The sequence below is a fragment of the Coffea arabica genome, chromosome 5e (genome assembly GCF_036785885.1).
Source record: "Coffea arabica cultivar ET-39 chromosome 5e, Coffea Arabica ET-39 HiFi, whole genome shotgun sequence".
Classification (NCBI taxonomy): domain Eukaryota; kingdom Viridiplantae; phylum Streptophyta; class Magnoliopsida; order Gentianales; family Rubiaceae; genus Coffea; species Coffea arabica.
Genome location: NC_092318.1, coordinates 53028377 through 53056307, shown reverse-complemented (window position 1 = coordinate 53056307; position 27931 = coordinate 53028377). Strand labels below are relative to the sequence as shown.

The window sequence follows — 27931 nt, the reverse complement described above, 5'->3', positions numbered from 1 at the left end:
TACAAAGTAGATTAAATGAAATTTAGATGTGTTAATGTGTACTCATTAGACATTCATTAGAAAAGTCATATAACTTTCTATCCTATACAAATAGGTGACTTTAAAGCGCATTAATTAACATATTGATAACTCCTATATTGTTAATTATATATTAAATTTACTTAACTAATCTACATAAAAAACCCAATTTAAAACTTTAGATATTACCAAAATAATGACTATTCAGCCGAAACCCATCAATATCCATATTATTATTAAATATCCTATACAAAATTGTGACTTTAAAAGCACATTAATTAACATATTAATAACTCTCATATTGTTAAATATTTATTAAATCTATTTAATTAATCTACATAAGAAAAGCCAATTTGAAAATTTAGATATTACCCAAATAATGACTATTCAGCCATAATCCGTTAATATCCAAATTATTATTAAATAAAAGTTTAGACAGTAATTAAATGTTGAGCTTGTTGAAAAAAAATTGAAAAAAAGCGAAATTTTTTATCGCGTTACCGACAGGCCGATGGAGACCCTTCATTTCTACGTCTTCCCGTCAACCAAACGGGGTCAAAACTCTTCACTTCCCTTCCTTGACGGTAAAACCCAGAACCGGAGTTGGAACGCCAAGAACTCTCGGATTCACACACTCGCTAGTGTCTTGCGAGCTAAATTTCCTGGATGGAGCTCGAGTTCAGACATAGAGATTATATAACAGAGGAAAAGGCTTACTCTCTCCCTCGTCTACCTGCAGGAACTCATCCTCTGTCCACTTCCCCTGAAACGCTTCACCAGGTCTTTTAAACATTTTTATCTTCCCCATCTTAAAGTTTGAAAAATCTTGAATTGAAATAAGAAGAATCTGCTAGAATTATGGTCCAAAATTGAATCTTTTATGTACTCTTAACTAAATTTATCTGGATACGATATGACAACACTGCTTGCTTGGACTCAAAAAGTGAGTTTCTGGTGGACTTCATTGAATGCCTGTGCCCAAAACGTTTAATCTCCCTATGTTTTCTGATTGTTTTTGAGGTTGTCTACTTCAATGTGCAAGTCGGAATATGGTTTTTAGGTTCTCTTGTTTTGTTTTGTTATGTTATTTAAGTGTGAATGATAAAATGGAAGACGATTTGGAGAGAAACGGGAAGCTCTATGAATTAATCATAGAGCGCGACTTCTTGTTGGTAATTATCGAAACAATTGAACATTTTAGTTGAAATTTTGTGGGATAGAATTAAAACGATCGGATTTGCCACCTTGTGTGATAGAATTAAAGGGATGGGATTTGCCACCTTTGAGAGTTTTTACGTCTCGCTAGGATAGGTGGTGATGCACAAATCAAGTTGGATTACCAAAGTCAAAGAAAGATTAGATAATGGCTTTTAGTAAATAATCCCCATCAATATGATCCATAATCAGTGCATAAAGAATAAGCTATGCTTAAGTTCAACAGCTTGTCAATTTCACATCTTCAATAAGGAATGTTGTCTTTTTTTTTCTTGTTCTAACCAAATCTGCTTAACATTTGTTTGATCCTTCGTATAAAATATGCTGATGGTACTTAGGAATCTGTTAAAGGTTGATTTGGTGCATAAGGAGAAGGAAGAAAATGATTTTTTTGATCCACTTAGCAAGATCAATGAGAAAAAGGAAGTTTCTTTTGAGGATTTTCAAGATGAAGAGATTACAGGAGGACCGTCCAATGAAGCTTCTGTCCAGTCTTCTTCCAAGGAATGGACTTCTTTTAAGAAAATCTTGATGCAGAGATTTTCTGCATCTAAGAATATCCCGTTATCTTCAGTAAGTCTTTTTTTTGGGGCTTTTTAAGCTTTAATTAAGAATGTAATTTTTGTATATGTTTGTTCATGTTTTCCTGTGGTATTTGTATTATTTAGGAACTAGTTCTATAAATTATTGTCTATAAGAATGGTAACTCTCCACAACTCATTGTAGTGTTGGAAGCTCAGCAAGAAATAACCCGGATCTTTTTTTATTAGGATCTTATGTTTGCAAACTCAGTATGACATGCTTGGATTTTCATGCATTTGTCTATGGTGAAACAACTGCATACAAACCTCACAGGTTTTGCATTATTAGACATCTGCGACTTAATTAGTCTTTCGAAATGCTGGATGAATTATAAACATCATATCTTGCTATCCTCAAGACCTATGAGACATAAGTTTTGTTTGCAGGGCTGTTATACCCTTCTAAAAGAATGGCAGATGTAGTCTCATCTACAGCTTAGGTACAATTTGTGTAATTTAAATGAAGAATATTAACTTAGTTAAAAAAGAGGAATATTGCCAATCCCCTACTCCGCCACTCCCATGTCATCTTAACAAGCATGATGCCATTTTGATCTTCTGCATAAGAGTTCTATTTCAATTGGTAAATGTTTATCGGCCACATTTTGCAGATTTCAAATGCAATTATGAAGACTGGAAAGGGTATGATGCATCTTGTATTGGCTTTTTTATTCTGTACCTAGAATAAGCTTATTGCTCCCAGGGGTAAGGCTGTTCAAAACCTAATTCTTCCAAGACCCTGCATTTATAGGAGTCGCAATTGCTTGGTAATCAGTTTTCTACCCCTTCCTTTTCTTTTGCTGGAGCTTAAGTGTCTCTATTGTTCCTGAAGGACCTTTGGATTGTAATGGCAAGGTAGCTTATCTTTATTAGCATTCAAATTTCTTTTAAACTTTGTGGTGTATAAATATTTTGCAGTAACTGACAAATCACCTGTGGATTCACATTTGGAAGAACTGGATGATCCTCAAAAATTTACAGAAGAAGGTCTTAAAGTTATAAGTCAGAGGGAATATGTTTTACGTTTATATGAACTCAAAGATGAGATTGCGCTTTCTTGGAGTAAAAAGGAGCATGTGACATCTTTGAAATTGTGCATCAGGGTGAGCTTTATTGTTTTGCAAATCGTTTTAGCCGTATTTGATGCTAATTTTTGTCAACTATTATCATAAAACTATAGGAAGTAGTGGAAGTTTTTATAACAACATTGAGGAAGTCTTTTGTCCTGTCATTCGAGAACTCAGACTACAGTTGCTTCAGTAAATGGGTGTGGTTTATATCCTCTGTTTATGCTAGCCTTTTCTTATTGGGGCTGACAAAAACAGCTGGAACAAGGGAAACAAAGCTGAAGCTTTATAGTAACAAAACTACTTTCCTGAAAGTAAAGATTATTTGCTCACCTTTCTTCGAGAAACTTTCTTTGGGCACTTGTTAAATGAGGATACCTGTCCTTTTTTTTTTTTTTTTGCTAATGTCTCTGGCACTTGATAAGTAATTTTAACCTGTACTGCAACATATTAACATGTAGAGTTATGACTAAATTGCTGTTAACTTGTAATGAACTAAGATCCGAAACTTCCTTGAGATCAAAGAGCGTTTTTGGCCTCTGCTTCGCTTAGATGATTTTGCGCCATGTTTACTTTGGCATCAACAAAAACAGTCAAGAAGTGGATAATAGGAGAGATATTGTTAGCTGTTGCCTTTTGAAATAGTATCTCTTCTTTCCAGGTTGCCAGACTTCTGATGGACACATCTGTTGTACAATTTTATCCAACACTATTCGTTCTAGCCACAGATGTGATGGATATGCTGGGTGATATGGTATGGCAACGAATTAGACAGAAAGCTGAGCACACGGAAGATAGAAAATTCGTTTCTTCTTTGCCAGGTTTAACCATGACACTTAGAATCCTGTCTCTTCTTCTCTTGCAGATTTACACCCTCTTTCTGAAGCTTAAGTCTAAATCTCTGTACTTTTATATACTGCAGATGATTCATGTAATTTCTTATTTGGATATTGAAATTTTTAAGAGATTCATTATGATATTTGCATCAACTTGTGTGTAACTTGTGGCAGATGATTTTGAAGCCAATAGTATTTCTGATGATGCTAAAGAAACTTGCAACAACTGGTTCTCCAAAATCGGTTCCATCCGTGAGCTTCTTCCGCGCATGTGACGTCTTTAAACTGCCTTCTCAGTATTAACATATTGTTGTCATTGAATGAGTTGCTAATCCTGCACATTATCAAATTTTAGGATTTTCCACTTAGAAGATGTACTGGTGTAGTAAACTATAGTCTTATTCTCCCAATCTGAATACATGGGAAGAATGATGGAACCCAAATATGATTTCTTTGATCCTTGAAAGAGGTTCATTAACTGCGGAGGATCAACCAGCATTACCTCAATTGGAATTGGCACACGAACACTTGGAACTGCCTCTCTTCTTGTCCCAAAACCTTAGTCGGGCGACTATGCTCAATAAACAGATATGCTACTTTGCCATGGGTTGATTTCAGCTGCTCTTTTGGGGAGGACAAGTAGTTTGACTTCAGTACTCAATTTGAGACTTTCATAGACTACTTGGCAGAAGTAAGCCTAGGTCCATCATTGGCTGGTAGTCTTCTACCAATATCCTTTGCTTACTGTCATTGTCCACTCCATCAAGGAGCTCTCTCATTAGGTTCTCCGTCTTATTTGAAAATCAATCTTGCAAAAGTAGCACTTTAAGTGTACCTCTTGAAATAGAGATTAGGTTATCGTGCAAGAGAAATTTCGAAAATTTCTAGCAAGATGCCCCTTCACCTTTTCTATGCACCTGTGTGTTTCAAACAACCCAAGCTTCTTTACTGTCAATTACAAGCCATATGCTAACTTGTTTAAGCCCCAATTTTATATTTCATGTCCTTGATATTACTTAAATATATACACCTCAGTGCACCATTGGTTTTAATTCTCCTTTTTAAGCACCCAAATTAAAAAAAAAAAAAGAAAAAATTATCCTGGTAAATGTCTTTTCTCCCTCCCCCACAAGAAAAAAGAACAAACAATAAAACAAATAAAATTATGGGGATGGTGAAGGTAATGGAGTCTAAAAGTACATAACTTTACTCTGTTTGAATTATCTAATACATCTTAATAGTTACAAAATTAGGGAACCTGATTTTTTTATGCTGGTTGCACCTTAAATCTGAATTTTTGTTTCTTATTTTTTTGCAAAATTAAATTGTTAAACTGATGAGGAATTGTGATAAATCCCTGAAGTACAATGATGAAAATTACCATAGAGATCATCTCAGTGTCTTTATTGTATAGAGGTTATCTCAGTGCCTTTATTGTAAATCCCTTCTGGAAAATCTGCACTCAACTTGCTTTGGTTAGTCATGTAAAAGAGTTAAATTTGATGCTTGTGAATAACTTTTAACACGACTTTCCAAGAGAAGTTGAATGTAAATTCAGGGGAAAAAAAACCTTAGGGGGTGTTGGTGGGAAGAGTTACGAAAGTAAAAGTTAATAATTTTAGTGATCTGTTTTTTGCATGTTGGTTTGTAATCATATGTGCTAACAGCTTTCATCGTCCTCATCAGCTATCTGGAACTGGCCGTACTGCCATGCTGGCGTTTCCTTGTTGACAATCCTATGAGTAGCCTCCAGCGCTTGGCCATGATGACAAGAGGCATTGCAGATCCAATAGCCTTGGCCTACTGCCACTTATATATGGTTCACCGAGCTCAAAAACTACCTCAACACGATTTAGGTATAACTACTTTTATCCAAAAACTATTTTTAATGGTGCACGTTCTTTTTACTTAAGGTTTGAAAGTACGTAAATTTCCCAAATAGAGAAAATAAGCTTTAAACTAGCAAAATATACATCATACGTCTTTTCAGTATACAATTTTCTTAAGCCGAAATCTTAATGTTTTCAGAGTTGATCAAAATCCTCTGCATATGAGTATATAGTGTATGAATAGTATGACTTGTGGCATATATATGGAGTTATACTAGAATGCGATTAGTACTCTGGATCTGACTCAAAATTATTTGAATAGATTGTTCATGCTAGTAATTTATTATACAACATAGATAGTCATTACTGTTTGAACATTCATATGTATACTTTTACATGTATTGTTCTCATTTTTAATCTCTGCACATCTAAAATTTTTGGTGTTCAGTGCCAATTCCCTTCAACTTGGTTCTTTAATGGAGGATAATAAGAAAACCTGTTAATTTTACTGCTTAAGTCCATGGGATATCTATCGAAATTGCAGTTTTATTGCCAAGCATGTTAGATGCTGCTTATTGAAAAGCTTGAAGCTAATTTTTGCTTCATTTTCCCTTTGGAACCTTGTACTTGGAAACTTTTCTGGCAAAGCATAAAGCTTAAGGGAAAAAAATTAGGACTGCTTAAGGTTGAAAAACTTATTTAGCCTATCTTTGCCTGTTCATATGGATTGTTTTCCGAACTTGGAACAAATCAATTTACAATCTTAAAAAAAATTTTCTGGACTTGGCTTCATTCTGGCCATGTGTGTTTCTATTTGAAATTAGATGTGTTTGATGAGGTATATCAAGTTTTTACTCTTAGGCTCTTACCATCTTTGATTTATTTCTCCCAATTTAAACTGCGCGTTTCGGTCTCCAACAGGATACCTTGTCACTGGCATCAATGACTTGAAATTTGTAATGATGCGCATTCTTTCACTGCAAGAAACAACTTGCATAATCTCTCTAGCAGATAGAAGGTTGCTTTTGAGCCTCATGGAACCTGCTATTGAGTATATGATGAGATGCATATTTAAGGATTTAAATCAGGTATGATTGCATGATACATATATGCATACTTGTTTGCTGGTTTTACAGTAATTTTTGGGGGATAAAAATCTTTCTGGTATTTCTAGGACCAATATTGCTTTAATATGCTGGTTAGAATGAGCAACTTGGATTTGGGAGTAGAAATTAGGTGTCAGTCATCTTGTGTAATACTGTTTTACAGAGAATGGTGTATATTTACTATTGTTCTCATGTGGAAACAATATATTGCATTTTTTGGTAGTAATTTTTTATGAACTGTCCTGGCAATGATCTGACCGAGAGTATCACTCTTATGTTAAAAGGTTCAAGTTCGTGATGTAATTGTGGGGCTTGGACTTGGAAAGGACAAGTCACATTTATTTGGAGACTGTTCATGCATTTCAGTTATTCTTCATCATTTACTAAAGGAGCTCCCTACTGGACTAATCTGTGCTAATGCCATGAGTATTCTTCATCTGATTGAGTGCAATATTGATTTTTCATATGATCAGGTAGCTAATATTTTATTCTTGCACAATTTCTACATATCTAGTGTTCAAGTTACATATCTCTACTGTCATTTATGACACTTATCCTAGTGCAAAATTTTCACACTTTGAATGCAGTATTTGAATTACAAGTTGCTTGGACTCAGGCTGTGTGAAAACATTTCTCGAGTGAATGAGGCCATGGCTTTAGTGGATAAGGTCATTCAGGTACTTTCTTTTGATTTTTATTGTTTACATTTTACCAGAACTTCATATTTTGCATCACATGCTATCTTGCTCCCTAGGTCATCTAGAAAAGGTTATTATTAGACGTTAAGCATATTACATGGCAAATTGGAAATTTCAACTCATTAATGTGGTTCCTGTTATAACTAAAAAAGTCCTGAGGCTGCTTTCAAATTTTAATTTGCATACTAGGTTTGATTGGTTTTTTGGCAATTCGAAAAAAAAAGTATAGAGATGCAGAAGAAACTTCATTCGATGTGTCTAGATTCTACAAAATGATACGCATGAAGGGATCTAGAATCTTACCAACCTTCAAATATCCACAATCAGGATGAGTGCAGAAATCTAGATGTATTCTCAAAGCAATATCTCATTACATGTTATGTATGAAAATTGTAAATTTTTATGAAGAAATTTCCTTAATGTTCACTGTTCATGATTTGTTTGTTATGTCTTCAGGTCATTTCTTGCTATGATAGACTACATGAATATTTGGAGGTTTTAGATGCTTATGTGGATATTGTTCTGCATAATCAAATGGTAAGTTGCCTGTATTGCAGTTCAGCATGTTGACATTGCAAAATTTTTCTTGCTTATATTTCTAATTGGTTTACTCATGGCCTGACAAGAGGTGCATTTATTTTGCTCCATAGTTTTAAGTTTGCTTATGTTTATGGATCTTGAAGATTTGAATATAGAGTGTGTGAGGATCTCCCATACAGTGCTATAGGTACATGTGAAGTAACCTAGTGATGTACTCTTCCTGGTCTTAAATGCTCAAGTCTAAGTTTGTAATGGTATATTGTCCTGGTAGAGACCAGTCTAGTGCACTTAGTTTGTCACACATAGATTACCTCCAGAGCCTGCTCTGATACCAACACTAATGTCCAAAGTGGAATGCCAATCAAGTAACTGTTGGAGGCTAATGGATAGAGCCAATACACTTACATCACCAAATTATTTATTTATTTTTTACATGTTGAGCCTCTCATTGTTTATAACTATTCAAATGTTTAAAGACAAATTTCAAGCATGTGTTCTAATTGTGGATTATATGAAATACTCACTGTCCTGTAACTTAAGGTTTGCACTAAAAGTAAAAATTTGAGCATGTATATTACCTTTTAAGCAGACTGAAGAGACTTTGCTGTAGTTGACCTTGTCTTTCTTGATGTTGCAGCACATTTATTTGAACACAATATTGAATGAAATATTTGAGCGATTATGTGCTAAAGGGATTGATAAGAATGCTCTATCAGGCTTGCAGTCTTTCCTTTTGAAGCTCGTTACTCATTTTGATCATTTGGAAGATATATTATCACTGGTATATTGCTCATTAAACTTCTGCTTCTGCTCCCTCACTCTGCCCATCAGCTTCAATTTGATTTTGATTAAGAAGTGGCTACTAATTAAAAACTAGTAAATAATTGGTAAGATTGCCTGTTTCACAGTTGCTGTGGATTGTTAAATATCTATAATTGACTCAGATATAATAAATTTGCAGAGCCATTTTGTTGACATCTTAGACGTGATGCACGGAAGCTCAAGGAACATCATCAACATTAGCATCCTTAGAATGGCAACAAGGTATTGGTTTATGTCAGTCACATTAAAATTGAACTTTCTTCAAAACGTTGTGGGCACTCTTTCAAGCCAGCCACCAATATTCTCTCGGTTTCACGGGAAAGTAAGTTGGATTCTTTTTCTTTAAAAGTTTAGCATAGGCTGGCATTATTGCCAGAGCAAAACCTTTCCTGCCAGAGTAATTTTCATCTAAATGCTAGAAATACCCCTATAAAAGTCAACAACAGCTTGCTGAATTTTGCAGACCTGACAAAGCTGCCTTCTCCTTTTCTTACCCATTCCATTCTTGAATTTCTATGCTTAATAAAACCACCTAATTGCAGTTAAAAAGCCACTCAACAGAGCCACCAACAACCACAACACCACTGTGGTACTCCAGTTTTCACCTGGAAACAAAACAAAAAATTTGATGACAAAATTTTGTTTTTAGAATGTGTCTACTCCTAACTTTTTAATCTTCAATTATATCAGACAAAGAGCTTTTAAAAGTTCTGGTTTGGGGTGACAGTGATATTGAGGAGAGAGATTGGAAAAAGGGAGTTTATAGTGCTAGAAAATAGGTGGATTAAAGGGAGGGATAAGGTGGCTAAGAGATTGTAACCTGTTTGAGACATGGAGTGACCTTTCTTTGAGGGGTGAAGGGGTTAGACCAGAGGGTGCTTGGTGAAGGAGCCACTGAGAAATTAGAGGGATTGGGTGCAAAAGTCTCAGGCATAGATGAGGTAGAGGGGAAGACAGCAAAAAGCTACCATGGACAAGGAGGACATGGAAGTTGGAATTCAATGGAGAGAGAGTAAGAGAGAGAGAGAAGAATGTGATGCTGAGCCATGAGCACTGGTTTTCCTTCAAAGGGATAGTCTAGGTATTCAGGTCAGCATTGCTCTGGCAAAAAAATTTTTGTGCTGGCAATATCGCCAGCCCTTAGCATACTGAAGTACTTAACCTCTTCACCTGGTCAATGGGTGCCATGTGTGCTATATAATGCGGTGACTTTTTAAAATTTTGTAACTTCCGGTGCTTATTGCTGCTTAAAAGAATTTACTGGTCTTCATGCGTAAGATGTGGTGACTAAAGTTTCCAACTACTGCCCAAGTTGAATGGGACATTCACTTTTGGAGTTTGCTGGCATAGGTTGATTGGGAGATTCACTTGTTTAGTTGAAAACCTACTACATCCTAATTTTGACATAATGTCAAACAGAGCTGAGCATATTTCTTTTGTATCTGAAAAGAAGCCTCAAGATCAATTTGGAAATGTCTTCTTCTAAAATTTGAGAGAGAAGAAAGCGAAGTAGTGTTACTATTGCTTCTTATTCTGGAAATCTGCTGACTCGGTACCTTTTGTATATGTGGCAGGAACACTTGCATTGACGATCCAACTATCATTCATTTTCTGTTTGAAGTTTCTCAGGTGTTGCATGATGGGACAGACTTCTCAAACATAAGAAATGATGAAAATCAACATTCAGCACGCCTAATTTCTCGTTTTGTGAACATGGTAGGATAAATTCTTCTCAGGCTCCTGCCAAGTAAAAAATATACAGCTGCACTTATATATTTTAATATAGAGATGTTTTACACTTTCAGGTTGATTATGGGCGAGATTTTGAACGCAATTTGTCATTTCTGGTTGATTGCCGCGGAGCCTTTGGTGACATGATTGAACTCAAGGTTCTCTATCCATTTATGTTTGCCAAAAAGGAAAAGAAGATGATTAAGAGATTGTGCTATTTATGTTTATGATGTGAGTGTTTGGAAAAGATTAGTTTCACTTCCACTGCTTGGATTTGGCATTTTGCTCAACCTGAAATTCAGTGAACAGAAGTCTAGCAAAAATTAGCACACTGAAGTTTGTTGTATGCGTCTTCCCTACTAATCTAAGATGGACTCAGTGTCGCTCATCATTAATTTGTCTCTTTTGTCCTCTCCTCTCTCTCTCTCTCTCTCTCTCTAATAATTTTCTATTTTTTGTGTTTGTGGAAACATGCTGTCAGAGACAAAATTATACATACACTGGTTGGACTGGACAATCCAATGGCATCTGCCACCAGTTTTGTGTTTGTGTACTTTATGTGCTGATTATATGTGCTTTTCCTCTTTGAATGCATATGAAACAGCATATGTTCATTATGTATTCCCTTTTTGGTAATTGGTGTATGATGTAGAATTGCTTGGTACAAGTCTAAGTAGTGGCCTGTAAGATACGAAATTACATGTAAGATTCCTTGGTTGACTTGCAGGAGACGCTTGTTCACTCCAGCAATCTTTTATCCATTAAGCTTATGAAAGAGAGCAGTAATCTTTTCGCTTTTGCCAAATCTTGCCTAACATTTAGTGAAGTTACAATAGCTGCTATTCCTGATTGCTTTAGGCGGTTCAGTCTCTATCTTGAAACAGCAGAGGTACTGATTTGGGTCTTTCTTTCTAGTTAAGGTAATATTATTGGCAGATGCATATATCATTTGGTGTACATTGCCTTCTGTATCTATCAGGTTGCTTTGATGGGTGGATTAGTTTCTCATGCAGATGGACTTATAGATTCAGCGCTCTGCTATTTGCAGGACTTTGATTTAGTGGATGGTTAGTTCATTCTCTTAATTGTACTGGTTGAATGTATCATTGAAATAATTGCAGGGAAGTCTACTTTTTTTCCCCTTTACTATTTTTGGTCTTTTCTTATTTGGCCCGACAGCTCTAAATGATAGATCTATAGACGGTAAAAGGATAGAAATTTATTTTCATTGGTCATTTCTCTCTCTCTTTCTTGGTGGTTTGTGTTTGTGCAATGCATAGCTGAGTTACTTGGTTAAGGTATAAAGACTTATCTACCAAATATTTGGAATTTATTCTGTTTATCATGTTTTTTCCCTGATATATGTTTTTTGCTTTTATAGGATTAGATATCCATTTAAATCTGCGCAACTCTTCTTGTAGGTTTGCGGACAACTAACGATACTGAAGCAAATCTTTCCTTGATATGCAAGCTATGCAATCTCATGATTGTGGTCCCAGGTTGATTTACCTTATGAATTTTCTTCTTACAGAAATCTATTTGTTGTCTACTGAATCTGCCTAGGCTTTTTTTGCTTTATTTGGTTGGTGTATTTACAAGTTGATGCCACTAAATGCATGAATGGTCACTGAATATAAGTACAGTGAGTGTGATTAAATAAGGGGGTGACATCTAAAATTTAGTGCTTATCCTCTTTGGTGGAGGGAGGAAGGCACCTACTATACTTAGACTTAAGATCTCATGCTTTTCTCCCATGCCATCACATGTCATGGTGGGGCCTTCTTCCTACCACTGTTACCTGCACATCTCAAAGAACAGGAAGTATTTTGAGCTGATTACCTTGTTAAAATTGAATATGTTTTTGATTTACACTAACAATTTTAAGCTATTGTACCTGTTAGTTTTCATCTAAAATTTTGTTTTCTAACTTTTCTTCATTGTTTAGAATGATAGGTCCATGACCACTGAATGTTTACATATGTGAATGTATGTTAAAGGGAAATTAGCTGATTCTGTTTTACAGTAATAGCTGGAAGAATTTGTAGTATGTGAGTGGAGCACTTCATATGTTGAAATGATGAGGAAGACAGAGAAGACTTCTGATTTTGTCTCGTGTTTTTTTTGGTATTTTTACTTGGTTCTATTAATATTTTTTCAGGTAATGTTGAACAAGGATTCTTGGATGGCCCCAAGAAAATATTTTCTTTCCTCGATTCCCAACCATGGTAAGGGCTTCCAACTGTCTTGTATACTTATGTACAGTGTGGACATTTCATTACTGCTCTGTCCTATTATTGCAGGATGACCTCAAAATTAAAGATCAAGGGGATGTGCGCTCTTATTTCAATTTTAGCAGCATTTTCCCAAAATGCAATACCCTTGCAATTAATACCTGGGAAGGTATTTTGTTACTTTACTCAAACTATTGTTACTCTTTCTGCCCTATGTTCATGTCAAATTGAAACTGAAATGGTTGAGGATAACACCTTAAAATGTAAATTGAGCTCTGCTATTGTTATTTAGTTTTGCATTTGTGTAGAAATAGTTGGGTTGAGATTGAAATATTAAAGCCAGTTCCAATTATGTCTCAAAACTTGCAATCTGCAGTTCCAATTATGTCTCAAAACTTGCAATCTGCAGTTCCAATTATGTCTTTAAAGTCACAACTTTGATATCACCTAATGGAGTTCACCAAAACATGCCCATATGATTTTGCATTCGAGTTCCTTCTTTTTATTTGATTGATTTATGTGTTATATGCATATGCTTTACACTGTGGTCTGAGCTAATCGTGATTTATTATACAACCAGGTAATAGGCAATCATGAGTTAATTTATGGTGATCCAACTTGTTCAGAAGAAATTTTGTCATTTTCTCGTGCTATTATTCAGAAAATTGTGGATATTGTCTTACAAGAGCCTTCACAGGTAACTTGACATCTTCCCTCCCTTTATACTTCCTCTCTGCTTTCTGGTTGTTTCTTCCTTCCATTTTGCTTGTAATTAGTAAGGAAAGTCCATGGAGATGTTATTTGATCCATCACAACCATTCTCATCTTGTAACTCTTTATTCTTTGTTTTAGGCTACTAGTGGAAATCTTGCACTTGAAGGTTGCAGCTCCATAGCTTCATCATTTAGAGTAAGTCGAGCATCATTTGCTGGTTTCTGTGTGACAAACAAACCATTTGATACGAGATATTCTAAGTTACTTCAGTAGTTGTAATGAGGGGGAATTGATAGAAAAGGGCAAGGATCTGCACAACATTAGAGTTGCTGAAGAATATTCTCTTAGTACAGTATCTTGTTTTCCTTGTTCCAATTTTTTTCTCTTTTTAACTCAAAATTATTGGAAGAGAGAAAATGAGGTAGAATCTTGTCTTACCCTAGCATTTCATCTTCCTCAACTCAGAGATGTCTCTTGTCACAAGTCTTCTGTGGCTATATAAATATTTGAGTTGATATAATAACTATTTTCCTACTTGAGGGCTTATTACATTTTAGCATGAAAAGAATTTGATTGCCAGAATACAATGCTTTGATTTTTAAGTGGACGAATGTTGTTTCAGTTACACTGATTAGTGTCATGTTTAATTTCAATCATGTTGCTCTTTGGTGTTGTCTGCTGGTTATTTTGATATCTCATTGTTGTAAGTGGTTCTTGCTTTCATCTTTTATGTTTCTGAGCCTGCTCTGCTTATTCGAACAGGTACGCACAGACATACTCACAATCTGCTCCAGACTGTTGGAAATAGCCGAGTTAAGCCTGAGTTCTGATGATAGATATTTGGTGTCTACCAAAAACTTTGTAAATACGTGCCAACTTTGTTGTCAGGAGGATGGACATTTGCAGAATTCAGAAAGCATGACTGGTTAGACTTTTTGGTGCAAAAGTTGGTTTGTGTAGTTTTGTATAGTGTCTTTGTTGTAAGTATCATCTTCCAGAATCATAGATTTCTCTTTCACATTGAAAGAGTGAGTTCTTGTTTCAGTTATCAGAGTTTCGTGGTATAGGAGAATGTTGTAGCCTTAGCAGTAGGTTTTCTGAAGGAAATAGCCTTAGCAGTAGTTAGCTCATGACATTTATTTACTAGGGTTGTTCTGGCTGTAAATGCTCGACTTCGGGGGAAGAAAATCTCCATTTGTTTCTGCACTTTCTTCCCCCTGTTTTTCTAGTCTTTCATCCCTCTTGGGGGCAGATAAATACTTCGCCTTTCTTTTACTTTTTTCTTGGGGGCGGGGGGTGTGGTTTGTACATGGTGGCCTTGGAGCCATTGAGAATGGGCTTCTTTTTTTTTTTTTCGGAGACGACAACTGTCGTATAACCTAATCTATTCTACACTAAGGGAGAGGGGGCGGATCTAAGGAGGCCCAGAGATAACCCCAAGGGGATTGAACTACCACCGGACCAAAACGGGTGCACAACTAGAGAATGGGCTTCTTGATGCTGAAAATTTTCGTGCCTTGTATGGACTAATATCCATGTACTGTATAAAGGAAAATTCTAGTTGTGCCTGCATGAAATTTTTCAAATTTTGAGCAAAGAGAGATGCCGCATCTTTCATTAAGATTTATCTCTAAGACCCAACTCAATTAAGAAGGATATTGACTAGGTAATCATCAGGTTTTTAGCTTAGCTCCCAAGCTCTCTCATTTCTCCTCTTCCCTTTGTAAGGCACTAAGGCGTAGAATCCCTTCCAAACCGAAAAGAAAATAATCTTTCAATATAGATTTGGAGATAATGGCCAAGTCGTCTGTATCAACTTGAGCTTATTTCATATGAGCCACACGGAAAAAACATCAAACAAACTCTAGAAGTTTTAACCTTGTGTTGCATGATTTGCTGAATTTGCAATGACTTGGAAGATTAAAATTACTAATGTACGTCAATTTGCAATGAGAATGGCCCAAGTGCATGGAAGTCATTCAAAAGCCCATAAAGCCCAAGAGCAGGGTGTCCGCAGGTGAACAATTTATAGGCCATTTATAGGCTAAACCAAAACCGGCCACCTCCCGCAATCATCAAAATTACGTACGTACATACAGACAATAGACAGTAATACTGCAATACAAAATCCTAATCCCTGACAGTGGCATTAAATATAACATGTAAGCTAGGGTTTCATTTCAATTGCATCCCGATAAATTGCTATAGACGATGATGGATCTAGAGGTGGTGGGCCGCCATGCCCTGCTGTTCGACGACGATGCCATGGCGTCGTTTGTGAACTCCGGTGACGCGCTCGTCGAGTGGAATTCCCTACTAATCGACCGCTACGACGTCCGCCACCTCCTCCCCGGTCCACTGCCTCCCCGCAGGCGGCGCAATCCTCAAACTACTCCTCATCTCATCGAATCGTCACATAATTCTGAGCTCGATCACGAACGCTACCTCGACCTTCCTCCCCCTTCCGATGAACCAGGTAAGATAATTTTTGTTCTCCTTCTCCACTTTTAACATTTTTCTTTTTAGATTTCGTAAACTTTTGTGCTGCTTTTACTTAATTGAGGTCCACAAATTCTGAAAAAGTTGAAATTTGACTTATCAATGGTGAATTTCCTTTTCTTACAGCCCCGTTAGGATTAGTTCTTATGGATTTGCATATTGATTTTTTCATTTTTTTTTATGAACATACTGACTTGGGTAATTCTAATATCTGTTTTGCCTAGAAGCAGAAGAGGCTGAAAAGCCTGGGGATGCTGGGGGTTATCGTGCTGTGGCCTTTTCTTATGAAAACACCAATGGCTCAGCTGACCAGAATGACGCAGATGGGGGGCTAGAATGTGCTAGATTCCTTCCTCCGTTCCCTGTGCCTGAGAGCCTTCTTCATAGCTTGGTAAGTTCATTATCGTGAACATGTTTCATTGGACATTTCCATTTTGATTTTCAGGGTTGTTTATTTACTTGCTCTAACTTGACTGCAAATGTGGCCAATAGTAACCCCAGTAATGTGCATGCTATTCTAAGGCTCACCCTGTCTAAGTTTTCAGATGCTCGGAGCAGGAATGGAGTTATTGTGATCTAAGGTTGCCATTCACTGGAACCTTGTGTCGTTTTGATGTCATGACCAAGTTGCAGTGCAGGTGGGATTAGGATTGTACATATTTTCATTGTACGGAGTAGCATTTACTTCTTGAAGGCAACTGCATAAGAAATATTTCGTACAGCTTTTCAATGTGGGTATATGTTATTAAAATACTTGTTTATGTCAGACTATTTTGATGTATCTTTGGAATGTGAGATTTTAAGCTACTATGCTTTGGATTTGCAATTTTGAATTTCAAATTCTGACAGACCTTTGGTGATTTTCTTGCTTTTGTCTGTTTTTCCAGCCTCCATCAGAGAAAGTACATCAGATTATTGCAAGGACTGCTAAATTTGTCAGCAAACATGGTGGGCAGTCAGAAATTGTTTTGAGGGTGAAACAAGGAGACAATCCAACATTTGGGTTCTTGATGCCTGACCATAATCTTCACGCATACTTCAGGTTTCTTGTCGATCACCAAGAATTATTGCAGTCAGATAGTGATGGCAAAACTCAATCTTTAGATGAAACTGCTGATACTAACCAGAATAAGGCGGGTGTTGGAGGCGCTTTGTCTTTGCTAGGTTCTGTATATGGGTCTGGAGAGGATGAGGAGGATGCAAACGAAACTGGAAATGCTGTTCCAGACAAAGTCATGAATACAACCAGTTCAGTTGTTTCTCATGGTTCAGAAAAGACAGATTCTAGTTCAAATGCGCCTGAGAAAAAGGAACCTCTTGCAAAGCGTCCAGTTCATACTAATGACAAGCTTTCTGCTCTGAAGAAAAATCCTTCAATTGCAGCATCTAAGCCTGGAAGAACAACTAATGTTAAAAAGGATCATGTCTCAGGCTCATATTTGGCTTCTTCGGAGAAGTTAAAGGAACCTTTATTTTTAGAGCCTCCTTCTGATCTGAAGAGATTGATTGACAAGGTTGTTGATTTTGTTCTGAAGAATGGAAAGCAGTTTGAGGCTGCACTCCGTGAGCAGGACAGTAAACAGGGGAGGTTCCCGTTTCTTGTGCTGTCTGACCAGTATCATCCATACTACCTAAAAAGCCTCCAAAAAGCTCAGGAGGTGTGCCCTTTACCTTTGTCTATGGTGCTGTTTGTGAATGTATATGGGTGGTGTTCTATTTGACATTGTATACCTTCAAATTTGGGCTCTCTCTCTCTCTCTATATACCTGCTATACCCATTGTTTGTCAGTTTTGGAATGTATTTCTTATTCTCATATCGAACATGCGTCGTATTTGTTTCCTCTGATAGATTATGTATACAGCCACTTATTTGACTCCATTTCTTTGCTGACTTTCCTTTACTTTTTTGCAGTCAAAAGTGAGTGCCAAGAACACCTATGGGGAGGATGATTCAGCAAGACTTGGCCTAGACAAGAATGAGTATATGTCGTCCAACTATCTTTGTTCTGATATTCCAGATGAATCTGACAGGAAAGAGAAATTTAAAATGATAATTGGTAAATCAAGAAAGGATCTACAGGACCCACCTTCTAAAGCAACCCAGCAAGACTGTGGAGTAAGTTTAGATGCAGAAGCTGCTGCAGCTATTCTTCAGGCTGCCACAAGGGGCTTCAGAATTCCAAATAGCGTCAGTTCGAGCACAGCTCGCAGTGATAACAGTGGGGGCCATGACAAGGACGTTGGACAGGCCTCAGGCTTTGGGTCCAATTCTTTGGGCTATAAGGCAGAGGAAAAAGCTGCCGTTTTTGAAACTAGCGGTGGGGCTGACTCTGAAGCACACTTGACCAGAGAGCAGAAGCTGAAAGCTGAAAGACTGAAAAGGGCAAAGATGTTTGTGGCCATGTTAAAAAGTGGAGCTGTGCCCTCAAAAACTGAGCCCTTGCGTGCTTTGTCAGTAGAACCTTCGGAACCAGGGGTTTCAGGATCCCCTGCTGAAGTTAATGATGGTATTAAAGAAAGAGAATGCAGCTCAGCCCCTACAGATATTATTATGTTGGAGAAAAATGAAAATCCTGAGAGAAACAGTTTGAGTGATGAACGGAGATCAAAGAGGAATTACCGATCAAGACCTGAGAGATGTGAAGAAAATGATGATGAAAATAATGATGAGGAAGAATTGGAACAGGATAACTCTAAGGAGGAGCATGAAGGAGGACAAGATGAAGAGAGAAAGAATCACAAGCACTCCAGAAAGAAGCATCACTCGCATCATTCTTCCCGTGAAAAGGATTATGATGACGATTACAAGAAGGAAAAGTCGCATAGGCGATCCAGAAAGAGGCACCGATCTCATCGTTCTTCTCATGAAGATGATGATGGAGAAAAAGATACTGATACAAGTTATCATAAACAGTCGAGCAAGAAGCATTCATCTCGTCGATCTTCACATGAAAAAGAGGATAAAAAGGATCACAAGCACTGTAGAAAGAAGCACCAGTCTTATCGTTCTTCACATCGAAGTGGAGGCAGTCCTAAGCGCCAGAAAGTTTATTCATCTGAGGATGGAGACATTCAACTAAAAAAGCGTGACTGCTCTTCTAGTCCCGAGAATGAGCATTATGATAGATATGTTGGAGATAGAAAGAGATCCTTACTCAGAAAAAGATGAATTGGAGGAAGGCGAGATCAGTCCTAAATTCTCTGATCATTCTAGGGTTGCGGGTGGTCATCATAGCCGTGAAACTTCTGTAGACATGGCAAGTACATATTCGAGGGCTTCTTCTCAACCCTCTGAGACAACCCAAATCTCTGATGATCTCAGGGCCAAGATACGTGCAATGCTGATGACAACTAGGTAAAAGTGCTTTCAGCATTGATTGAACAACGGGAAAAATAGAGGAGGACGGGGAAGTAAGAGACATGGACAAAAGTAGCCGTGTCTTCTCTCTCTCTATGAAACAGAAAGCTGTACACTCGTAATTTACCACAGGTTTTGACAATATATTGTCACCGATTTGAGCAGTGGGTCGAAATTCAAAATTTTCGTTTTTCCCTTATGCGTATTCCTGAGCTCGTTTGCCTGTTTTCAAGTGTTTCCTAAGCAAAACAAGATGCATATGCAAAAGATTGGCATTGCTGCATATTTTAGCGAACGCGTTCTTGGATAGGAAAAGGCCCTTGAAGGAACAAGGGATAAGTTGCATGTTGTAAGGGATAACGTGTTGATAATGTAAAAGAAATTAAAAATATATTTATGATTTAAATAAATAAAATTGTAAAAAAACAACCTTCCAAACAAATCCTTATGCAAAAAACTACAATTAGAATGCGACCTTTCGGAAGAGCTTTCGCCCGTTTCGTTCACTTTGACGTTCCCATAATTTTAAAAATTAGCGAAATACAGAAGTGCGATTTCTTTGAAGTCGACACCACATTAAGACTCAAATGGTCTCCCGCACCTCTTCACCCTCAAAATGGCTTCCACAATGTTTCCAAAAAAAAAAAAAAAAAAAAAATGGCTTCCACAATACACATGTTATTGGGAGTACATCCATTAACTCCATCACCAATCCGTGATATCTATAGCTGGCCTGCAAATGAAATAAATTAGCCCACTATGCTTTTCGGACTTCATTGGGCGTTGATAGAAGTCCATAGTGGCATTGAGCTCAAAGATTCTAATGGCGCCCACGATCCTTTATCAACCGAACCAAAAGACAAGTATAAATACGCAAGTTTTGGAAAGGTTATACGAAATGTCAACGACCGCTGAGGCTTTTGAGTGCTCTACTGTTACAACACTCCATTCAACTCTGAAACTGCAGTGACAAAGGAGCCATGGAGGCGGCGACTTTTCCTTCAGCTACGTCGCGGATGCTAACGCTAAAATCTCGTTCAAATTCGTCGTCTCTTTTCCCCATTCCCTCTGCTTCTTACTCTCTCCATTTTCTACGCTCTAAGCCTGCCGGAGAAGCTCTCAAATTTGAAACTTCCAGAAGCTTCTCCGTCCGCGCCTCCGCTTCCGGCGACGGAGGTAATGTCACGCTCTCTCTCTCTCTCTCTCTCTCTGTGTATATGTATGGCGTTTTAACTGTATATGGCATTATTACTCGATGTGGAATTGTTTGAATATAAATAGGTGATATTGTCGGTTTTGAGTTTAACATTCGTCTATTCAATATTTCAGTGGTCACTCTGCTTGATTACGGTGCCGGGAATGTCCGGAGCGTGAGAAATGCAATTCGCTACCTCGGCTTTAATATTAAAGATGTAAGGTTTTTCAACACCATGCTGCTGTTATGATTTTTCCGACTTAGTTATTATCTTGGTGAATGAAACTTAATTTCATTTGCTTGTTTTCTCAAATTTTTTAAAGTAAAAACAATGTAAACAATAAGCTATAAATAAGACTCATTAGGACTTCTGCTTTTAGGTTATCAACTTTGTTTCAGCTTCTGATTACCGACGCATATTGGCTTATTGACGTTATTTACTAAGAAATCAATAGATATATCGCTGGCTCTTTTTGATTTACAAGATTTGAAATTTGAGATTTTTTTTTTTTTTTTTTAAGCCGTTCTGAAAGGATTGTTGGTGTGTGTGTGTTTCTTTTTTCCTTTTCGTTTTTGAGGTCTAGAAAGTGAGATGATCGAGGAAGTATGTAACTGTTAATTATCTAGTGAATTACTTTATCTACGGTAGAAAATTAGATTCTGAAGCTTCATGGAGAACTTTATCTGTCGAAGTTATATACTGTGCCAAAACATTCTACTTAAAATGCGACTTCTTAAGTCTAAAATAAGTGACCTTCATTCTTTCTTCTTTCCTTGATTCCAGGGGTGGGAATTCGGGGTAGGTGTGGGGGTGGACTAGGTGGTTTTCGAGGAGAGAAAACGGAGGGTAGGCATAGATTCATTCAACAAGCTATAAGCAGAATTGTTTCTGAAAATGAACTGGGGATCCTAGAGACTAGACAAAAATTAATCATTTGACTCTGTGTTGAGAATTGTGCTTCTATTAATTTCAACACTCTGTCCGGAAAACTTTTAGGTTCAGACTCCAGAGGACATCATGAATGCAAGACGCCTTATATTTCCTGGTGTAGGTGCATTTGCTGCTGCCATGGATGTGTTGAACCGAAGAGGGTAACTCTTTATCCAGTTCTGCATTTGTCCTGTGAAATGTCAGTCTTACTACATCAATTTTGTCTGTAGATAATGCTTAATAATGTTCATCATTTAAGAAAACTAATATCTACATTTTTTTTTTCTGATCCAGTGGAACACACCTTTTTTACTTCCTAAATGATCAGTTCCAAATGTTTTGGATAGAAGTGAAAAACAATTGAGATTTAAAGATAACAAAGTCCATCTTGGATGTTGTAGTTCCTGGACATCAGTAAATTGAAGGAACTTATTAAAAAAAGTCCCGAATACTGCAATTATATTAATTTATATATATAGCACTATTAAGCAATCAAGTCCTCTATACTGCAATTATATGAAGTCGGACAAAAATCATGGACTGAGTTGACTAGAAAGAAAGATAACTTTGAAGCAAAAGTGGCAATCTATAATAAACTTCTATTTGTGTTTGTCTGGACCTGTGTCTCTGTCTGTTTCTTCTTCTGTATCTCCACATATACACATCCAGAAATATAACACACTTCTACCATTTTTTTTTGGTTTCACAAATGTGGATTCCTTTGTGTTAGTCAATCAAACTAGTTTCAGAACTCAAGGAGTGCATTCTTCTGTAGGATGGCTGAGGCTCTTTGCAGTTACATTGAGCAAGATCGCCCATTCTTAGGCATTTGTCTTGGACTTCAGCTACTCTTTGAGTCAAGTGAGGAGAATGGACCGGGTAAGGCAGATAACAGCTTTTTTTGAGCTTAAGAATCAATCAAGTGTTTCAATATGTAAATCTCAAGCTTTGTTGTGACTTTGCGGGTGAAGGAAAAGGATTCGTCAAGTTTATCCCAGCTAAAATAGAAAACATATTTTAGTTGAGTTCTTCCAGATTTGGAGGTGGGTTGTGATGAACCTCAGCCTGAAAATACACTTGTGAATTGAGTTGTGTAGTCATATAATTATATGTGAGTTTACTTGTTTCAACATTTTTAGCCTCATGCTATTTTAGGTGCTAGTAATGGTGTATTTTGCAATTTGTATGATTCGTGCTCTGGAGGTGGTGAACCATTCAGGTTAAATGTCAGACCACAAGACTTGCTGTTGTAGCTTAAATATTCTCTCGTCACGAATTATGGATCTGTAGCTTTGTGGATGACCTGACAATTGCTCATCTCTCTTAGTGAAAGGCCTTGGCTTGATTCCTGGCATAGTTGGAAGATTTGACTCATCAAAAGGTTATAATGTACCTCATATTGGCTGGAATGCTCTTCAAATAACAGAAGACTCTGACATTTTGGATGATATAGGAAATCGACATGTGTATTTTGTGCATTCTTACCGTGCAATGCCGGTATGGTATCCTATTTGCCAGTGCAATTCACATCTGCCTTTTGCAGCATTTTCTCATTTCATTGTCACACATCATTGTTTTTTTTTTTTTACAAGGTCTCTGGCCGTAATGTTTTGCTTCTTTTACTCTTTTAGTCAGATGATAACAAAGATTGGATATCTTCTACCTGCAATTATGGCGACAAGTTCATTGCATCAGTAAAAAGAGGAAATGTTCATGCTGTCCAATTTCACCCAGAGAAGAGTGGAGGTATGATTGGATATGATAATAATTATTATCATGTAATCAAGTGGAAAGAAGTTTTTGCTCATTTCTTTCTTTTTTTTTTATTGATTTTGTTTTTTTTTTTTTTTAGTTTTTCTGTTTTACAATCTTTGAAAGATGTCTCTCGTAATGAAGTTGAATTATCCTGTCTACCCTTGTTTTTGTTGTTTCCTATTCTGCACTTGCAGTTATTGTCATGAATCTAGAATCTCCTGCCTATTTTTGCTGCTTTTGCTTGAGCACTCAAGTAGCATGATTACCATCATGAATTGTAGAAAAAATCTCTTAATTGTCATTTTGTTCTTAAAAATAATCCAGCTGTTGGCCTTTCCATCCTGAGAAGGTTCTTATATCCAAATAACGAGTTGACAAAGGTACCGATCTCCCCTCTAAATTGTTGTGTGACTCTCAAATGTTTTTGCCAAAGGCATCTAAGACCTGAAAGCTTCATGTGAAGGCAGAAGCCAGTCCAAGGGAAGGCCTCTAAACTTGCAAAGAGGGTGAGGACTTGATCCAATTGTTCATGTCACTTTTTTATCCTTTATTCATTGAGGTTATATTTATTTGATTTTTGTGATCTAGCTATGAGGGGATACTTTCTATGATTGGTTTTCCAACTTTCAGGTTATTGCATGCCTTGATGTGAGGACTAATGACAAAGGTGATCTCGTTGTGACCAAAGGTGACCAATATGATGTAAGAGAGCACACAGAGGACAATGAGGTCAGGCTATGCAATATTTGCATTTCGTAAATTTCTTCGCTTTACAGACATAATGGTGGTCTTGCTATTTTACTTGACCATATCAGAATCTTGAATCGGAGATCAAAGCTATCAGTAAAGATAGTGAGCAAAATGTTAAATTTATTGTATCTTTATCATTCTTAAAGGTGCGAAATCTTGGAAAGCCGGTAGAACTTGCTGGGCAGTATTACAAAGATGGAGCTGATGAGGTATGTATTAATTCTAAGAGCACTACAGCTTTGCGTTATTCATGTGCGCCATAAGCTAATTAAATTTTCTGTATTTCAGGTTAGCTTTTTAAACATTACAGGTTTCCGTGACTTCCCTCTTGGCGATTTGCCAATGTTGCAGGTATGTATGCAACTGATTTAAATATCAGTGTGTCATCATTTTTACTTTCCATTCTCCTCTATCTTAAACTTATCATATCCCGTTATCTTTTTTTTTTTGTGTTGTAGGTACTGAGATATACATCAGAGAATGTTTTTGTACCACTAACAGTTGGTGGAGGCATTCGTGATTTTACTGATGGAAATGGAAGGTAAAACATATAGTTGTAGCCAATTGTTTTACACCTCTTTAGAGAAGAAGGGAGGGGAGTCATTACACTTTAGTACTTGATTTCCTTGTACTGCTCTAGTGCTTGCACATGCTTCAGGAGAGTAGCAGGTGATTTCTGAGGTTGAAAGACTTAACACTCTGGCTTCTCATTCCTCAGATACTATTCCAGTTTGGAGGTTGCTTCAGAATATTTTAGATCAGGGGCAGATAAGGTTTCAATTGGAAGTGATGCAGTTTATGCTGCCGAAGAATTTCTGAAAACTGGAGTATGTGATACTTGCAGCATGTTGCAAATAATATACCTGCTTATTAATTCTTTTTTTTTTGCCTTACGTTTTTTTATTTTGCTAACAACATTTCTTGAACCGCTTTCTCAAGGAAAAAACTGGGAAGAGCAGTCTAGAGCAGATCTCAAGGGTTTATGGTAATCAGGTAAATTCATCACACGTGTTCTATATTATGTCCCATTGCACAAAAATGTGCTTATATTAGAATATTGGCTGGAGAATCAAGATTGACTATTCATTTTGAAGATTGTTCGTTTTGTGCTTGTCCTGTGTAGACGATAGTGATATGTTCCAGCGTTTTCTTTTTCAAACCATAGCTATTCATATCAAAACATCGGCATTACAAATTATCATGTAGTAGAGAAGAAGCACTTCTTCGAACAAGTTGTACAGAAACTTGCTGATGGCCAACCTCTTTCTATGCTACATTAGGTTGAACGGTTGTTTGTTTTGTTGCAATACAATATCTCTTTGCTTTTGTAGTCACTTTTGATTTCATTTTCTCTGTCACTCTAATTGCATAATAGGTTCATCCAAATGTTGTTTTCTGAGCTTTTTTCAACTTTTATCATTGTATTTTCCTGTATGCCAAAAGTAATAGCTAGCAGTTCCTTGATTCTCTCCTGTTAATATGTCGTTTATATGTCTTGTTTTCATATTTATGGGTACTTGTATGGTCTGTTGATTACTATGCTTCATTTAATGTTGATCTTGTAGGCTGTGGTTGTTAGCATTGATCCTCGGAGGGTCTACGTGAAGGATCCAGATACTGTGAAATTCAAGACCATCCCAGTTAGATACCCAGGTAGGATATCTCATTGCAGTTGCAGTGATATTATCCTGTAGGTTCCTTCTGGGTATTTATTTTATGATCTTCTTATTGTGTAAAAGACTCCTGGTTGGACAATGTGGAACATAATATGTGACTAAAATTGATGAAAATAGCAAATTTTGACTCGGGGAGATTCCAAGAATGCAAGTGTGACGTTGATCATATATACCAAAGCTACCCTCCATTCACCAGGATCTTTCGAGGAGAATTTTCCAGTTTAAATTTTTCCTTTGTTTCTTTAACCTTTTGGCAGTGCAGAGACCCCTGAGGATTGGGGGGGGGGGGGGGTGGGGGTGGGGGAGTGGGAAATAGAGGATGAAAAAACCATTTTTTGTTGCCACATGACTTGAGCTGGTGGACGCAGAGACACTTCATGTGTGTGGTACAAGTTTTCCCATTTAAAATAGACTAGAAAGTAAAGAAATGGTTTTTTTGCCTTGTTGGGGGGCTTATTGACTGACATACTGATTACTTTCAGGTCCAAATGGAGAAAAATATGCCTGGTATCAATGCACGGTAAGTAATCATATTACTTGTAGACCTTCATCATGTCGTCAGCTATAAAACAATCGAAGGATAGAGAGTTGCATTCAGCAGCAGTTATTGTTGACATTTGCTATTCTATTGCATGTGAAAATAGTAGTAGGTTCTTGTACTGAGATGCATCATGAGGCTATAATTCAGGAACTGGTCTGATGTAAAATTTAACCGACTTTCACTATATAGTGCTGTTTTGTCCATTAAATATAAGGCAGCTATTCTTAAATTCTTTTGGCATTTCTTCATCTTTACTGGGGAAGAGTGCTGAGGACTTAGGTAGAAGTGAGTTTTACATTTCTGCGGATTCTCTTATCTAAAGTTTTCTACATTCTTATATCAACTTGTTTTGTGCTTCTTGCATACTCAATGTACATATTGGTCCATCCCATGGCATTAAATTCCATTGTTTTTAATATTCTAGAGTAACCTTTGTTATTATCCTTAAGGTCAATGGTGGTCGTGAAGGTCGACCGATTGGGGCATATGAGCTTGCTAAAGCCATCGAGGAACTTGGAGCTGGGGAAATCCTATTAAATTGTATTGACTGTGATGGTAAGTGTGATTCTATTGCCAGTAACTGGCACTAATAATCATTTAAATGTATGGTATGCATGATGAATCTGTTACCAAATGCCACTGACAATAGGATATTTAGTTAATGAAATCCCAGGGGAATGCATATAGCAGTGGTGGTAACATTTTGAATGACTAAATCGGGAGGCTATTTACTTTGAACAAACCTGGATAGTTGATTCACGCTTTTGCTGTAAAAATATTCGTCTTCTAACATCTCTGCCAAGTTTTATGAGTATGTCAAAACTTTCATTGATCTTTTATTTAATAGTAATGATGAATCTAAAGCCTTTCAAATGCAAATGATGCCCTTCTAGGTCAAGGGAAAGGATTCGATATAGATCTGGTGAAGTTAATCTCAGATGCTGTTAGCATCCCAGTGATTGCAAGCAGCGGGGCTGGAGCAGCAGAACACTTTTCAGAAGTTTTTAACCAGACAAATGCATCTGCTGCGCTTGCTGCTGGCATTTTCCACAGAAAAGAGGTATTAATTTTGTAAAAGATGTGCGAAGTCCACCTTGTACTCTTGCTTTTTTTCCTTTGGTTTCTTTAACTGGTACTTGAGAACTGGATTTGCTTCCTCATTATCAGCAGAATTTCTTGCATTTGGACACGTATACATCACCTGGTGAAACAATCTCTGATGCATCAGGGATGAATTTTGACTCATTGTTTTCTGCAGATACCAATAAATATTAGACAAACTTTTGAACGCATGGATTCTAATATCGGTGGTTTCTATAGATTTCGACTGTTCTAAATTTCTATCATGCATTTTGAGAAATTTCTTCAGATCCTTTTTCTGTATACAAATTATTGGATAAAGTCTCGGTATGAACATATTCATTTTCAGGTGTCTATTCAGTCTGTTAAAGAGCATCTAAGCGAAGCAGGGATTGAGGTTAGAATTTAGCTGGATTATGCCATACCAGCTGGAGATGCGGTAATTTTATATGCGCTAGCATGGGAATTACCCAACTCATGTAACTCGGCAAAATGCCCCTAAACCCGTACGCAAAGTTTGTGTTCCAATTCGACTTTTTGACTTCATTATCATCTATGTATAACTTTAAGTAAAATCTTGTATAATGAGCAACATGGTGGTTTTCGATTTTGTGCTTCTACTTTTCGCATCTTGCATTGGGATACAAGCTATGATTATATCTACTACTCTGTAAGTTCTTAAACTGAATTCCTCCAGGTCCTCTTTCATGTTCATGCATCAAGACACCACAAAAATCCAGGAGCAGAGTTAAAACATA

General features: G+C 37.0%; 3 protein-coding genes across 7 annotated transcripts; all 3 read left to right on the top strand.

The window, feature by feature from the left end:
* Nucleotides 1-546: 546 nt before the first annotated feature.
* Nucleotides 547-14594, top strand: LOC113688086 (uncharacterized). Of its 3 annotated transcripts, none has more exons than XM_027205737.2 (23): nt 547-798; nt 1585-1806; nt 2426-2456; nt 2733-2917; nt 3543-3702; nt 3892-3988; nt 5404-5573; nt 6468-6634; nt 6937-7125; nt 7240-7329; nt 7807-7887; nt 8528-8671; nt 8852-8934; nt 10287-10428; nt 10518-10601; nt 11171-11332; nt 11423-11510; nt 11865-11942; nt 12602-12668; nt 12744-12843; nt 13255-13371; nt 13527-13583; nt 14151-14594. In XM_027205737.2, the coding sequence occupies exons 1-23, from the start codon at nt 685-687 to the stop codon at nt 14316-14318; spliced, it is 2796 nt and encodes a 931-aa protein (XP_027061538.2). In that variant the 5' UTR covers nt 547-684; the 3' UTR covers nt 14319-14594. The 3 variants fall into 3 exon arrangements, with proteins under 3 accessions (XP_027061538.2, XP_027061539.2, XP_027061540.2); XM_027205739.2 differs by having other exon boundaries at nt 648-798; nt 1572-1806; XM_027205738.2 differs by lacking the exon at nt 8528-8671.
* Nucleotides 14595-15467: 873 nt separating this feature from the next.
* LOC113688087 (uncharacterized) lies at nt 15468-19444 on the top strand. Of its 3 annotated transcripts, none has more exons than XM_027205744.2 (4): nt 15468-15864; nt 16118-16278; nt 16775-17545; nt 17800-19444. In XM_027205744.2, exons 1-4 carry the CDS (start codon nt 15600-15602, stop codon nt 19054-19056), a joined length of 2454 nt encoding a protein of 817 aa, XP_027061545.2. In that variant the 5' UTR covers nt 15468-15599; the 3' UTR covers nt 19057-19444. The 3 variants fall into 3 exon arrangements, with proteins under 3 accessions (XP_027061545.2, XP_027061544.2, XP_027061543.2); XM_027205743.2 differs by having other exon boundaries at nt 16115-16278; XM_027205742.2 differs by having other exon boundaries at nt 16112-16278.
* A 678-nt stretch (nt 19445-20122) lies between these two features.
* On the top strand, nt 20123-27780 carry LOC113688648 (imidazole glycerol phosphate synthase hisHF, chloroplastic-like). The gene is made up of 19 exons (XM_027206540.2): nt 20123-20421; nt 20575-20657; nt 21438-21532; nt 22147-22250; nt 22699-22868; nt 23003-23117; nt 23451-23506; nt 23594-23632; nt 23757-23855; nt 24023-24085; nt 24165-24227; nt 24335-24417; nt 24595-24703; nt 24816-24869; nt 25442-25529; nt 26035-26072; nt 26543-26648; nt 26987-27153; nt 27523-27780. Exons 1-19 carry the CDS (start codon nt 20226-20228, stop codon nt 27580-27582), a joined length of 1788 nt encoding a protein of 595 aa, XP_027062341.2. The 5' UTR covers nt 20123-20225; the 3' UTR covers nt 27583-27780.
* The last annotated feature ends 151 nt before the right edge of the window (nt 27781-27931 follow it).